The following is a 14,977-nucleotide window of genomic DNA, read 5'->3' on the forward strand; positions in this document are numbered from 1 at the left end:
TCCGAGTGACCAGATATTTTACTTGATGGCATCGTGGTGTTATTCATATCCCAGTCCCCTCAGTATGATAGTTTCTACTTGGACGGTCAACAACAATAACTTGTCGTTCCATCTTGAACACCAATCACCAGGACTAGACACCTTCGAATGTCTTCCCCAGTTGTTCAACTCTACACTCCAGGAAAGACAGAAATTTCAGATCGATCAATCCATTGTACCTGGTAAACATTGTACAATTCTGTTCATCCACTACAATTATCTCTTTCCATCAAAGGAAATCCATAAAAGTATTTTACGAAACATGTTGAAGTTCTTTAATTGAGTTTGATATTCTAGATTGGCAGAATAACTATTTGGAAGTTCCAAAATCTAGTAGCGTCCAGCTCTTGTTCGACTTTTGAAAATCATCATAGCATGGCACACTTTTTGCGCCAGAGAAGGATGCTTCATAGTGTGTTTCTCTTGAACTTTTCAAAGTCCAAATCTACTCAAACAACTTCATCATCGTCATCGATTCATTGTCATTGTTGTAATTATAATAATAACACAAACATACAAATATAAAGTTTATCAATCAATCAATCAGTCAATCAATCAATCAACAAAAAAACAGTCGATCAAGATTAGATTAGATTAGAGAGATAACAAAAGATGGAGGGCTCTGAAAGCGGTGTCACTACAAGTGGCAATCCACCAACGTCGCCCACCACCTACCCAGTCAACGAGACATTGTTGGACGATACATGTAAATACTTATGTAAAATAGTACCTCCACTGCTCGATGGCGATGCTACAACATTCCAAACCCAGCTCACTGCCCCAGAGGCACTGAACAAGCTTCGCAAGTTCATCACCGACTCGAAGCAACCAGTGTTCCTCATTCAAAAGCATTCCCAAGATGATGAATCCTCTACAGGTTGGTATTGGTGATCGCGTTCAAACAATCAATCAGTTGATACTAACTACATCGTTCAACGATGATGATGATTCAGAGTCTTATACATTCGAGGTTGAGGTCAGATTCGGAGGAGACAAGACAACTAGTTTGGTGATCACCAAGCGTGTGCCAGAGACTGCATTGGACTCGAGCAAGTCAGTGTCATCACAGTTGCAGGCTATCAACCTCGGAGAGGGCAGCCCATTCGATACACTGCACAACTACATCCACAACTCTGTGGCACCATTCATCCGATCGTTCTCGGCCAAGTCGCAAAAGGCCACACCCGAGAAGGACAGCAAGATGGGCATTGGCGCTGTCAACCAGAAGATCGCCGAGCTCGAGCTGTCGCTGTTCAACTGCAAGCAGCAGATGCAGATACCCGAGGTGGTACTCGTTTTCCACCCCGAGATCATGGCCGTCTCCAAGCGATGCCGCGACGCCGGCCGCGCCATGAAGGTGGAGGACATGGGCGAGGTCAGCCAGGAGCTGCTCAACGCGCTCCAAGCTGGCGTTGGCCAGTGGGTCAAGGACATCCAAAAGGTCACCAAGTTGAAGGCCATCGAGGAGTTCCTGCCCGAGTCGACCACATCGCAAGAGATCAACTTTTGGCTGCAGCTCGAGGTGTCGCTGCAGAACATCGAGGAGCAGAAGCGCTCGCCAGAGTTCGAGGTCACACTCGCCGTACTCAAGCAGGCCAAGCGTTTCCTGGCCACGGCCAGCTTTGACACTGACAACGTCGGCCTCAAGAAGACGGCCGAGAAGGTGCAGAGCTACAAGACTCTCATCAAGGACTTCCCAATCACTCCCCTGATGACAGGCACTGATGTCGAGTCGGTCTCGCAGGCTATCTTGCAGATCTACTCGCACTTGAAGAAGTCCAAGAACTCGCCATACCCCATCGAGCGTTACCTGGCTCTGCTTGAGGCCATTGGCAAGGACATGTGCAACCGCGTGCTCCAAATCCTGCGCCAGAAGAACCTGATGCTCATTGAGTACCTGGACTTTGAGCGCGCCACCGCATCATTCCGCGCTCTCTTCACACTCTGGGACGATCAATTTGCCCAGTTCCGTGAGACCCTGCGTGACATTGCCAAGAAGAGAGGCAGCGACCGTGTGCCACTCTTGGTCAACGTCGACAACCGTCGTTTGCTCGATCGTGTCCTCAAGATCCGCAAGTTCCGTCGTCAACACGACGAGCTCAAGAACGTCATCTCCACCGTGTTGCCCCAGCAGTCTGGTGGCAGCGCTGGCGCAGGCGACAAGCAGGGAGAGATCAATGCCATCAAGGAGATCAACGAGGCCTACGACGAGATCAAGGACATTGACGTCCTGTTGCTCACACAGGAAGGCGAGGACCTCTGGGCCAACGCCATGAAGCGTTACAACAACCGTATCGATCGTGTCGAGTCCTACATCACCACCAAGTTGCGTGATCGTCTGGCCACAGCCAAGAATGCCAACGAAATGTTCCGTGTCTTCTCCAAGTTCAACGTTCTCTTCTTTAGACCAAGAGTATGTAGTCATCATCACTGATTCATGCGCACATGCACTCATCCACTCACACATCCATCACATTCACAGATCAGAGCAGCCATTCAAGAGTATCAAACTCAATTGATTGAGCGTGTGAAGGAGGATATCAAGGGACTGCACGAGAAGTTCAAGCAGCAGTACAGCAACTCAGAGGCATTCCACATGAGCAACTTGCGTGATTTGCCTCCAGTGTCTGGAGCCATCATCTGGGCTCGTCAGATCGAGCGCCAATTGGACACTTACATGCGCCGTGTCGAGGACGTGCTTGGTGAGAGCTGGGAGTCAGATGCCGAGGGCCAGAAGCTCAAGGCAGAGTCGGACCAGTTCCGCTCCAAGCTCAACACCGACCACATCTTCAAGAAGTGGGAGCAGGACACATTGTCTCGCAGCTTTGAGGTGTCGGGCAAGATCCTCACTGTCGTCAAGAAGGGCGCCAAGTACTCGTTGGACATCAACTTTGATCCACACATCATCATGTTGTTCAAGGAGGTCAGGAATCTGCAATGGCTGGGCTTCCGTGTGCAGCTCAACATCTCTTTCATCTCGAGCGGTGCCAAACAGGTCTATCCATTCGCCGTCTCGCTCAAGGAGACACTGCGCACCTACACCCAGACGTGTGGCAAGATCACCCCTGAGATTGCCACATTGGTCGCCTCGTACAAGCGCGACGTGCAGCTTCTGATCAACGAGGGATTCAAGCTCAAGTGGGAGTCATTGCCCCAGCTCGACCCATACGTGCGCAAGCTTAGCACTTCTGTCAACATCTTCCGTGACAAGGTGGACGACCTGCTCGTCAAGTACGCCGAGATCGCCAAGTTGTTGGACGCCATCAAGTACTCACCATTCAAGCACGAGTCATTCGTCGACACTCTCAAGAACATCCAGAAGTTGGTGGACGAGCTCAACTTGGCCAACTACTCCAACCTCTCACTGTGGGTCGGCCAACTCGACACTATGGTTGAGGCTGTTCTGATTGAGCGTTTGAAGGACGCCATCCACTCCTGGATCGCTTTGATTGAGGGCCGCGAGGAGACCATTACCAGTGGATCTGGCGACTCAACTCAGTCACACGGTCGCCTGGTCTACGCCTCGCGCAACCGTGCCATCAAGGACGAGGGACAGGGAGCTTCCACATCATCCACTGCTGTCGTGCCCTCGCAGAGCACCGTCAAGCCAACCCTCGAGCCATCTATCCACGAGATCGTCATCAGGAACCAGATCCTCTACCTCGACCCACCCCTGGAGTTTGCCCGTGTCAACTGGATCTCGCAACTTCACCAATGGCTCAACATTGTGTGCGACCTGCCACGCATCCAGGCTTCGAGATACGACGAGAGTATCTCTCATCGCGACGACTCACGCTCGCGCAAGACCTTCCGTGACATGCTCACCAAGTTGCCAAAGGAGACCCTCGAGACTGCCTACCAGACCATCCAGTCCAAGCTGGACAAGGTGCAGCAGTACGTCCAGGTGTGGCTTCAGTACCAGGCACTCTGGGACATGGAGTCGTCATTTGTCTACTCCCGTCTCGGCGACGACCTCAACAAGTGGCAGCAGATGCTTGCCCAACTCAAGAAGTCGCGTGCCACCTTTGACAACTCGTCCTCGCAGAAGGTGTTTGGCCCATTGGTCGTCGACTATGCTCAAGTACAGTCGAGTGTCAGCAACAAGTACGACTTCTGGCACAAGGACATCCTCTCTCACTTTGGCTCCAAGCTCAGCGAGAACATGCGCACCTTCTACCAGACTATCTATGACGCCCGTGGCGACCTGGAGAAGCTCTCAGCCGAGACTGCCTCCACCGAGGAGGCCGTCGCCTTCATCATCCAATTGCAAGAGATGAAGCGTCGTCTCAACACATGGGAGGGCGAGCTTCGCTACTTCCGCAGCGGCCAGGACCTGCTCCTGCGCCAGCGTTTCACCTTCCCCAACGATTGGCTCGAGTGCGACATGGTCGAGACCGAGTGGAACGCATTCAACGAGATTCTGAACCGCAAGAACGCCTCGTTGGGCGAGGCCATCCCCCACCTGCAGGCCAAGATCCTTGCCGAGAGCAAGTCGATCTCGGACAGAATCAAGGAGTTTGTGGACGATTGGACCAACTCCAAGCCTCTGCAAGGCAACATCAAGCACTCTACGGCGCTCGAGACCATCAAGATCTTCGAGGGACGTCTTGTGCGTTTGAGAGAGGAGCACGACCGTCTGCGCAAGGCCAAGGCTGCACTGGACCTCGAGCAAGGACCAGCAGGCGAAGACGACCGTCTGGCACCCGTCGAAGAGGAGATGCAAGACCTCAAGGCTGTTTGGGTCGAGTTGGCTGCCACATGGCACGAGATTGACAACCTGCGCGAGACTTCCTGGTCCGCAGTGGTGCCACGCAAGGTCCGCAAGTCATTGGAGGACACTTTGCAGAAACTCAAGAACTTGCCCAACCGCATCCGTATGTACTCTGCCTTTGAACACGCCCAGAACACAATGAAGGCACTGCTCAAGGCCAATGCCATCATCACAGACCTCCATTCCGAGGCCATCAAGGAGCGTCATTGGAAGACTCTCAAGAAGCGTCTCAACACCAACTGGATCTTCACCGAGCTCACTCTGGGCCACATCTGGGACTCTGATCTTGTCCGCAATGAGTTTGTGTACCGCGAGGTCATCACAGCTGCCCAAGGTGAGATTGCCCTTGAGGAGTTCCTCAAATCAGTGCGCGAGTACTGGTCAGCACTCGAGCTGGACATGGTCAACTACCAGCGCAAGTGCAAGCTGATCCGTGGCTGGGACGACCTGTTCTCCAAGCTGGCCGAGCATCTTAACAGTGTGTCAGCCATGAAGATGTCGCCCTTCTTCAAGGTGTTTGAGGAGGAGGCCAACGCCTGGGACGACAAGCTGAACCGTGTTCGCTCGTTGCTCGACGTCTGGATCGACGTTCAGCGTCGCTGGGTCTACCTGGAGGGCATCTTCTCTGGCAGTGGTGACATCAACCAACTGCTCCCCGCCGAGAGTGCACGTTTCAAGAGCATCAACAGCGAGTTTATCAATCTCATGAAGAAGGTTAGCCAGAACCCACTGGTCCTGGAGGTTCTCAACATTGAGCGCATCCAGTTCACAATGGAGCGTCTTGCCGAGCTTCTGGGCAAGATCCAGAAGGCACTTGGTGAGTATCTCGAGCGCCAGAGAGCTGCCTTTGCCCGTTTCTACTTTGTTGGAGACGAAGACCTGCTGGAGATCATCGGTAACAGCAAGGACATAGTCAAGATCCAGAAGCACTTCAAGAAGATGTTTGCCGGACTTGCCAACCTGATCCTGGACGACGAGAAGACCACCATTCTCGGAATGACCTCCTCTGAGGGTGAGGTCGTGATGTTCAAGAAGACCGTGTCCATCGCCAACGGTCCCAAGATCCACGAGTGGCTCACGATGGTCGAGAATGAGATGCGCAGCACCCTGGCCGTCCTGCTCGACGAAGCACTCAAGCGTTACCAATCATTCAACACCAACGATATGAAGGCATTCAGCACATGGGTCGCCGACTATCCCACCCAACTGGTCATCCTTTGCTCGCAGATCGTCTGGTCACAGATGGTCGACAAGCTACTGCAAGAGAGCGGTGCCACCAACGGCCAGCTCGACGCACAAGAGAAGCAGGTGCAAAGCGTGCTCAACAACCTGGCCGATGCCGTCCTTCAAGACCTCGACCCACAGACGCGTAAGAAGTACGAGCATCTCATCACCGAGCTCGTTCACCAGCGTGACGTCATCCGTCAACTGGTCAAGTCGCGCATCTCCTCCAACAAGGACTTTGACTGGCTATACAACATGCGTTTCTACTACGACAACGCCCAAGAGAACATGTTGCAGAAGCTCACCATCCACATGGCCAACGCCGTCTTCTTCTACGGCTTTGAGTACCTAGGCATTGGCGAGCGTCTCGTGCAGACCCAGCTCACTGACCGCTGCTACCTGACCCTGACCCAAGCACTTGAGAGTCGTATGGGTGGCAACCCATTCGGACCAGCCGGTACTGGAAAGACTGAGACAGTCAAGGCGCTGGGCAACCAGCTCGGCCGTTTCGTCCTGGTCTTCTGTTGTGACGAAGGATTCGACTTCCAAGCTATGAGTCGTATCTTTGTCGGTCTGTGCCAGTGTGGTGCCTGGGGATGTTTCGACGAGTTCAACCGTCTGGAGGAGCGCATTCTCTCAGCCGTCTCCCAGCAGATCCAGACCATCCAGGTGGCCCTCAAGGAGAAGGCCAAGGAGGTGGAGCTCATTGGCAAGTCTGTCAAGATCCACCCAGACATGGGTATCTTTGTTACAATGAACCCTGGTTACGCCGGACGTTCCAACCTGCCAGACAACCTCAAGCAACTGTTCCGTAGCATGGCCATGATTCGTCCAGACCGTGAGATGATTGCTCAGGTCATGCTCTACTCACAGGGCTTCAAGACTGCCGAGGTGCTTGCCGGAAAGATTGTGCCCCTCTTCAAGCTCTGCCAGGAGCAGCTCTCTGCTCAGTCTCACTACGACTTTGGTCTGCGCGCACTCAAGAGTGTGCTGGTCAGTGCTGGAGGCCTCAAGCGTAAGATGGTGGCCCCAACCCGTGCCCCTGACGCCCAAGACTTTGACACCATCTACACCAAGTACGAGATCAGCGTCTTGCTCAGCAGTATCTCCGATACCATGATTCCCAAGTTGGTGGCCGACGATATCCCACTCATTCAGAGTCTGTTGCTCGATGTGTTCCCAGGCAGCGAGATGGAGCCAATCAACGTTGCCGGTCTGCGCGAGGAGATCAAGCGAATTTGTCAAGAGCGCCACCTCGTCTACAAGGTCGAGTGGGTCGAGAAGATGCTCCAGCTGCATCAGATCCAGAACATCAATCACGGTCTGATGATGGTCGGTCCCAGTGGCAGTGGCAAGTCCGCCGCCTGGAAGACCTACCTGGAGGCTATCGAAGCCATCGACCACATCAAGTCCGAGTCGCACGTCATGGATCCCAAGGCCATCACAAAGGATCAATTGTTTGGTTCGCTCGATGGTACCACCCGTGAGTGGACCGACGGTCTCTTCACCGCCACCCTGCGTCGTATCATTGACAACGTTCGTGGTGAGAGCAGCAAGCGTCACTGGATCATCTTTGACGGTGATGTCGATCCCGAGTGGGTTGAGAACCTTAACTCGCTGCTCGACGACAACAAACTGTTCACTCTGCCCAACGGAGAGCGTCTGGCACTGCCAAACAATGTCCGCATTGTGTTCGAAGTCCAGGACCTCAAGTACGCCACTCTGGCCACCATCTCTCGTTGTGGAATGGTCTGGTTCTCGGAGGAGATCCTCACCACGCAGATGATCTTTGAGAACTATCTGCGTACCCTGGAGCACGAGGCCTTTGACGAGGTTGAGCGCGAGCAACAGCGTCGCAATGAGAAGTCTGCCGCTCCCCTCATCACCCCCGGTCTGCGCGTACAAAAGGAGTGCGCCGCCGTGCTCACCCAATACTTTGAGCCAGGCGCATTGGTACACAAGGTGCTCGAGGACGCCGCTCAGCGTCCACACATCATGGACTTCACCCGTCTGCGTGTGCTCAACTCATTCTTCTCGTTGCTCAACCGTTCAATCGCCAACGTTGTCGAGTACAACCAGTCTCATCCAGACTTCCCAATGTCACCAGAGAATGTGTCCACCTACATCACCAACCGCCTCTACTACTCCCTCATGTGGGGTCTTGGTGGTTCCATGGGTCTGGCGGAGCGCGAGAACTTCAGCAAGTACATCCAGTCTATTGCCATCACACCCATGCCACCTGGCACCATCCCCCTGCTCGACTACGCTGTCAACGTCGACGATGGTCAGTGGAGCATGTGGAAGAACAAGGTGCCATCAGTCGAGGTCGAGACTCACAAGGTCGCCTCACCAGACGTGGTCATCCCAACAGTCGATACCACAAGACACGTCGACGTCCTGCACGCCTGGCTCTCTGAGCATCGTCCACTGTTGCTCTGTGGTCCACCAGGCTCTGGCAAGACCATGACCCTGACAAGCACCCTGCGTGCCTTCCCCGACTTTGAGGTAATCTCGCTCAATTTCTCATCGGCCACATCGCCAGAGCTGATCCTCAAGACATTCGACCATCACTGCGAGTACAAGCGTACACCCCAAGGTGACACCGTGCTTCGCCCCGTCGCCATTGGCAAGTGGCTCGTCGTGTTCTGTGATGAGATCAACCTGCCCGCCACCGACAAGTACGGTACTCAGCGTGTCATCACCTTCCTCCGCCAGCTGGTCGAGATGGGAGGATTCTGGAGAACATCTGATCACACCTGGATCCGTCTGGAGAAGATCCAGTTCGTCGGTGCATGCAACCCACCCACCGATGCTGGTCGTGTGCCACTGTCCCATCGTTTCCTGCGTCACGCACCAATCCTGTTGGTCGATTTCCCATCCGCCTCATCGCTCACACAGATCTATGGTACATTCAACCGCTCGCTCATGAAGCTACTGCCCAACTTGCGATCATTTGCCGACGCTCTCACTGACGCCATGGTGGAGTTCTACGCCGCATCCCAAAAGAGATTCACGCCAGACATGCAGGCTCACTACATCTACTCACCACGTGAGCTCTCGCGTTGGGTTCGCGCCTTGCTCGAAGCCATCCAGACAATGGAGGGCTGCACTCTCGATGGACTCGTCCGTCTGTGGGCCCACGAGGGTCTGCGTCTGTTCCAGGATCGTCTCGTGGAGCAGGAGGAGCGTGACTGGACCGACAAGATGATTGATGAGGTCGCCATGAAGTACTTCCCCAACATCAGCCACGACTCTCTCAAGCGTCCAATCCTGTACAGCAACTGGCTGTCCAAGGACTACGTGCCCGTCGAGCGTAACGAGCTGCGCGAGTACGTCAAGGCCCGTCTAAAGGTCTTCTATGAGGAGGAGCTGGATGTGCCCCTCGTTCTGTTCAACGAAGTGCTCGACCACATCCTGCGTATCGACCGTGTCTTCCGCCAGCCTCAAGGTCACGCTCTGCTCATTGGTGTGTCTGGTGGTGGCAAGTCCGTCCTGTCGCGTTTCGTCGCCTGGATGAATGGTCTTTCCATCTACACAATCAAGGTGAACAACAACTACAAGGCCGCCGACTTTGACGATGATCTGCGTATGCTGCTCAAGCGTGCCGGATGCAAGGAAGAGAAGATCTGTTTCATCTTTGATGAGTCCAACGTGTTGGAGTCATCGTTCTTGGAGCGTATGAACACTCTGCTCGCCGGAGGTGAGGTCCCAGGTCTCTTTGAGGGTGAGGAGTACACCGCCCTCATGCACCAGTGCAAGGAGACGGCCAATCGCAACGGCCTGATCATGGACACTGAGGAAGAGCTCTACAAGTACTTCACGGGCCAGGTGCGTCGCAACCTGCACGTCGTCTTCACAATGAACCCCGCCAGCCCAGACTTCCACAACCGTTCGGCCACATCGCCTGCCTTGTTCAATCGTTGTGTGCTCGACTGGTTCGGAGAGTGGTCTCCTCAGGCACTCTTCCAGGTCGGTTCAGAGTTCACTCGCAACCTCGACCTCGAGAACCCCAAGTACGCCGCCACCTCTGAGTTTGTCAACGAGTGCGAGAACAACATGATGATCACACCGCCACCCACCCACCGTGACGCCGTCGTCAGCTCGCTCGTCTACATCCATCAGACGATTGGCGAGGCCAACGCACGTCTCCTCAAGCGCCAAGGTCGCCAGAACTACGTCACACCACGTCACTACCTCGACTTTATCAACCAGGTCGTGCTGTTGATCAACGAGAAGCGTGAGCAACTCGAGGAGGAGCAGCTCCATCTCAACATTGGTCTGAAGAAGCTGCGTGACACTGAGCAGCAGGTCAAGGACCTCCAGGTCAGTCTGGCCCAGAAGAAGAACGAGCTCGAGACCAAGAACGAGCAGGCCAACAACAAACTCAAGCAGATGGTTGCCGACCAGAACATCGCCGAGAAGAAGCAGAAGGAGGCACTGGACCTGCAATCACAGCTGGACATCCGTAACAAGGAGATCCACGTCCAGAAGGTCAAGGCCTACGCCGACCTCGAGAAGGCCGAGCCCGCCATCATTGAGGCTCAGGAGTCTGTGTCCACCATCAAGAAGAAGCATCTGGACGAGATCAAGGCGCTGCCCAAGCCACCCCAGCCGGTCAAGCTGGCCATGGAGGCCGTCTGTCTGATGCTCTCTGGCAAGAAGCTGGACTGGGCCGAGATCCGTAAGAAGATCATGGAGCCCAACTTCATCTCATCGATTGTCGACTTTGACACCAAGAAGAGTCTCACCGCCAAGGTTCGCGAGGCCGTCAAGAAGGAGTACCTCGAGGACCCCAACTTCAACTACGAAGCTGTCAACCGTGCAAGCAAGGCTTGTGGTCCCCTTGTCAAGTGGGTCACTGCCCAGGCCACCTACTCTGAGATCCTCGATCGTGTCAAGCCTCTGCGTGAGGAGGTCGAGGCGCTGGAGAACGCCGCTCTCGAGCTCAAGTCCAAGCAAGACGAGATCGTCAAGACCATTGACACTCTCAATGAGTCGATCGCCACCTACAAGGATGAGTACGCCACTCTGATCCGTGACACTGAGCTCATCAAGACCGAGATGACCAAGGTCAAGAGCAAGGTGGACCGTTCCATTGCCCTCATCGACAACCTGTCGTCAGAGCGCAGCCGTTGGGAGCTGCAGAGTGAGAACTTCCAGACCCAGATGTCCACCGTTGTCGGAGACGTCGTCCTGGCAAGTGCCTTCCTCGCCTACATTGGTTTCTTTGACCAACACTTCCGTGCCGACCTCATGCAGAAGTGGATGCACCGACTCGAGTCCGTTGGCATCAAGTTCAAGGCCGAGCTGTCCGTGCCCGACTTCCTGGCGCGTCCCGAGGAGCGTCTCGCATGGCACGCCAACTCGCTGCCCGCCGACGACCTCTGCATTGAGAACGCCATCATGCTCAAACGTTTCAACCGTTACCCGTTGGTCATCGATCCATCGGGTCAGGCCATGGAGTTCCTCATGAACCAGTACGCCGACAAGAAGATCACCAAGACCTCTTTCCTCGACTCTTCATTCATGAAGAACCTCGAGTCGGCACTGCGTTTCGGTTGTCCATTGCTCGTTCAGGACGTCGAGAACATCGATCCAGTTCTCAACCCTGTGCTCAACAAGGAGATCCGTAAGAAGGGAGGCCGTATCCTTATCCGTCTCGGAGATCAGGACGTTGACTTCTCGCCATCGTTCATGATCTTCTTGTTCACTCGTGACCCGACCGCGCACTTCACACCAGATCTGTGCTCGCGTGTCACCTTTGTCAACTTCACCGTCACTCCATCGTCGCTGCAGTCGCAGTGTCTCCACGAGACGCTCAAGACTGAGCGCCCCGACACCCACAAGAAGCGCTCCGACTTGCTCAAGATCCAGGGCGAGTTCAAGGTCAAGTTGAGAACTCTGGAGAAGTCACTACTCAACGCACTCAGTCAGGCACAAGGCAACATCCTCGACGATGACTCTATCATTGGCACGCTTGAAACACTCAAGCGCGAGGCCGCCGACATTGCCGTCAAGGTGGAGGAGACCGATGTGGTCATGCAAGAGATCTCAGCCGTCAGCGCCATCTACAACCCCATGGCCCTGTCGTGCAGTCGCGTCTACTTTGCCATGGAGCAGCTGGCCCAGCAGTTCCACCTCTACCAGTTCTCCCTGCGTTTCTTCCTCGACCTCTTCTACGTGTTGCTCAACGCCAACAGCAACCTGGACGGCGTCAAGGACCAGACCGAGCGTCTCAACATCCTGCAGCGTGACATCTTCACGTTGGCCTACTCTCGTGTCTCTCGCACGTTGTTGAACGACGACAAGCTCACCTTTGCTCTGCAGCTGGCCAACATTTCGCTGCGTGGCACTCGCGATGAGATTGAGGACAACGAGTGGGACTACCTTCTCAAGGGAGGTGACAACATCAGCACGATCCGCGATACCCTTCCCCAGATCAGCTCAATCACCAACAGCCTGCAACAGAAGTGGTTGATCACCCTTCGTGGTCTCCCATCATTTGGCTCGCGACTGATCGACCACATTCAACAGAATGGTCAAGATTGGAAGCAGTTCTTTGAGACCACCAACAACGTTGCCACCATTCCAGACTCCTGGATCCAGGTGCAGATGTCCTTGAACCCCAAGAACACTGAGATCACCTCCAACTTTAGAAAGATCCTCTTGATGAAGGCCTTCCACGCCGACAAGACTCTGCAGTTCACTCACCAGTTTGTCTCGTCAGTGTTTGGTGAGCACTTCCTGCAGGTGCACCAGTACGACATGGCCACGATCGTCGAGAAGGAGAGCAAGGCCGTCGCCCCACTGATGCTCTGCTCCGTGCCAGGTTACGACGCCAGTTCCATCGTTGACGACCTCGCCGTCGAGCTGCGCAAGCCATACAAGGCCCTGGCCATCGGTTCCCCAGAGGGCTTTGAGTTGGCTGAGAAGTCCATTTTTGCCGCCACCAAGAACGGCTCGTGGGTGCTGCTCAAGAACATCCATCTTGCGCCACAATGGCTTGTCCAACTCGAGAAGAAGCTGCACAGCCTCACGCCACACCCCAACTTCCGTCTATTCATGACGTCCGAGATCCACCCGAACCTGCCCGCCAACCTGCTGCGTATGTCGCACATCTTCTCGTACGAGAACCCACCTGGAGTCAAGGCCAACTTGATGCACACGTTCAACAACATCTCAGCCGCCAGAATGGACCGCCAGCCCGTCGAACGTTCGCGTATCTACTTCCTCCTGGCATGGTTCCACGCGTTGATCCAGGAACGTCTGCGCTACATCCCCATTGGCTGGACCAAGGTGTTTGAGTACAACGACGCCGATCTTCGTGGCGCCCTCGATGCCATCGACTACTGGGTCGACCTCTACTCCAAGGGCCGCAGCAACATCGACCCCGACAAGATCCCATGGGTTGCTGTGCGCACCATTCTCGGCCAGACCATTTACGGAGGACGTGTCGACAATGAGTTTGACATGCGTCTGCTCAACTCGTTCCTGGAGCAGCTGTTCACGCCCGCCTCCTTCAACCACGACTTTGTGCTGGTGCAGTCAATCGGACTCACCGTGCCCGAGGGTACCAACCGCGCCCACTTTATCAAGTGGATCGATGCTCTGCCCGACCTCTCCACCCCACTCTGGCTCGGTCTCCAGGACAACGCCGAGGCACTTCTGCTCGCCAACAAGGCTAAGAAGATGGTCAACGACCTGCAGAAGATGCAGATGTCTGAGGAGGACAACAGCTCAGAGGAGTCGTCATCCAAGGACAAAGAGGACAAGCCAAAGGCCAAGCTCAGACAGACCGTCACTGAGTGGCAAAAGACCCTGCCCAAGCCACTCAAGCCACTCAAGAGAACGGCCCAGAACATCAAGAACCCGCTGTTCCGTTGTTTCGAGCGTGAGATCACCACTGGCATCAAGCTCATCAAGAGAATCACCAACGACCTTGGCAACATCACCGAGATGCTCGATGGCAACATCAAGCAGACCAACTATCTCCGCTCTATCACCACAAGCATCACCAAGGGCATCGTGCCCAAAGAGTGGAAGAGCTACTCAGTGCCAGACTCAGTCAGTCTGTCCGTCTGGATGGCCGACTTCTTCAAGAGAATGCAACAGCTCAATGAGATCTCTGAAGCCTCCGACTTTGCCTCGGTGCAAGTCTGGCTCGGTGGCCTGCTCAACCCAGAGGCCTACATCACAGCCACACGTCAATCTGCCGCTCAGCTGAACGGATGGTCACTGGAGAACCTGCGTCTGCACATCCACTCGTTGGGTGCCACCTCTGGCACTGGTTTCGCCGTCAAGGGTCTCACCCTCGAGGGTGCCTCCTGGAAGGATGAGAGATTGACTCCCACCGTCGAGCTCACCACCGGTGTGCCAACAACAACACTCACCTGGAGAGACAAGGATGATCCAATCTTCAACGAGAACCTTGCCAACAAGCTCACCGTCCCAGTCTACCTCAACGACTCTCGTTCCGAACTCCTCTTCTCCATCGACCTCCCCTTCCAAGAGGGAACCACCAAGCAGACTTGGTACCAGAAGAGTGTTGCCATCACCTCATGGAAGGTTGACTTCTAAAGTCGTCAGCCAGTCCAGTCCAGTCCAGTCCACACAATAAACTCGTTCCAATCATACGTTTATTCAACTATCTTTAACAACTAAGAATGTATCCTTTGTCACATGTATCTCCATCTATTGATGTCTCTCTAAGAATGAACCTTGCACCTTGTTCTGTACAGTCGGCGTCGTTGTAGATAGTGTAGAAGATGCGGCCAGAGCGGCCAGGACACTCTATGGTCGTGGGCATATGGTAGAGCTCGGGATTGGTGAAGCAGGTCCTGGTTGGGAAGTATGCAATCACTCTAGCATTGCATCTTCCATCCAGCTCTGTGCCATACATCAATGAGTTCATTGGCAGGTTGATCTGCTCTGTGACTTGATACA

The 14,977-nt window shown here is 54.4% G+C and overlaps 1 protein-coding gene across 1 annotated transcript; it reads left to right on the forward strand.

The window, feature by feature from the left end:
- Positions 1-651: 651 nt before the first annotated feature.
- On the forward strand, positions 652-14,611 carry SAMD00019534_075630 (hypothetical protein; the record flags this gene model as incomplete). Its single annotated transcript, XM_012897260.1, has 3 exons — positions 652-916; positions 993-2,452; positions 2,522-14,611. 3 exons carry the CDS (start codon positions 652-654, stop codon positions 14,609-14,611), a joined length of 13,815 nt encoding a protein of 4,604 aa, XP_012752714.1.
- Positions 14,612-14,977: the final 366 nt, after the last annotated feature.

The sequence above is a fragment of the Acytostelium subglobosum genome, assembly GCF_000787575.1.
Source record: "Acytostelium subglobosum LB1 DNA, scaffold: scaffold15, whole genome shotgun sequence".
Taxonomy (NCBI): domain Eukaryota; phylum Evosea; class Eumycetozoa; order Acytosteliales; family Acytosteliaceae; genus Acytostelium; species Acytostelium subglobosum.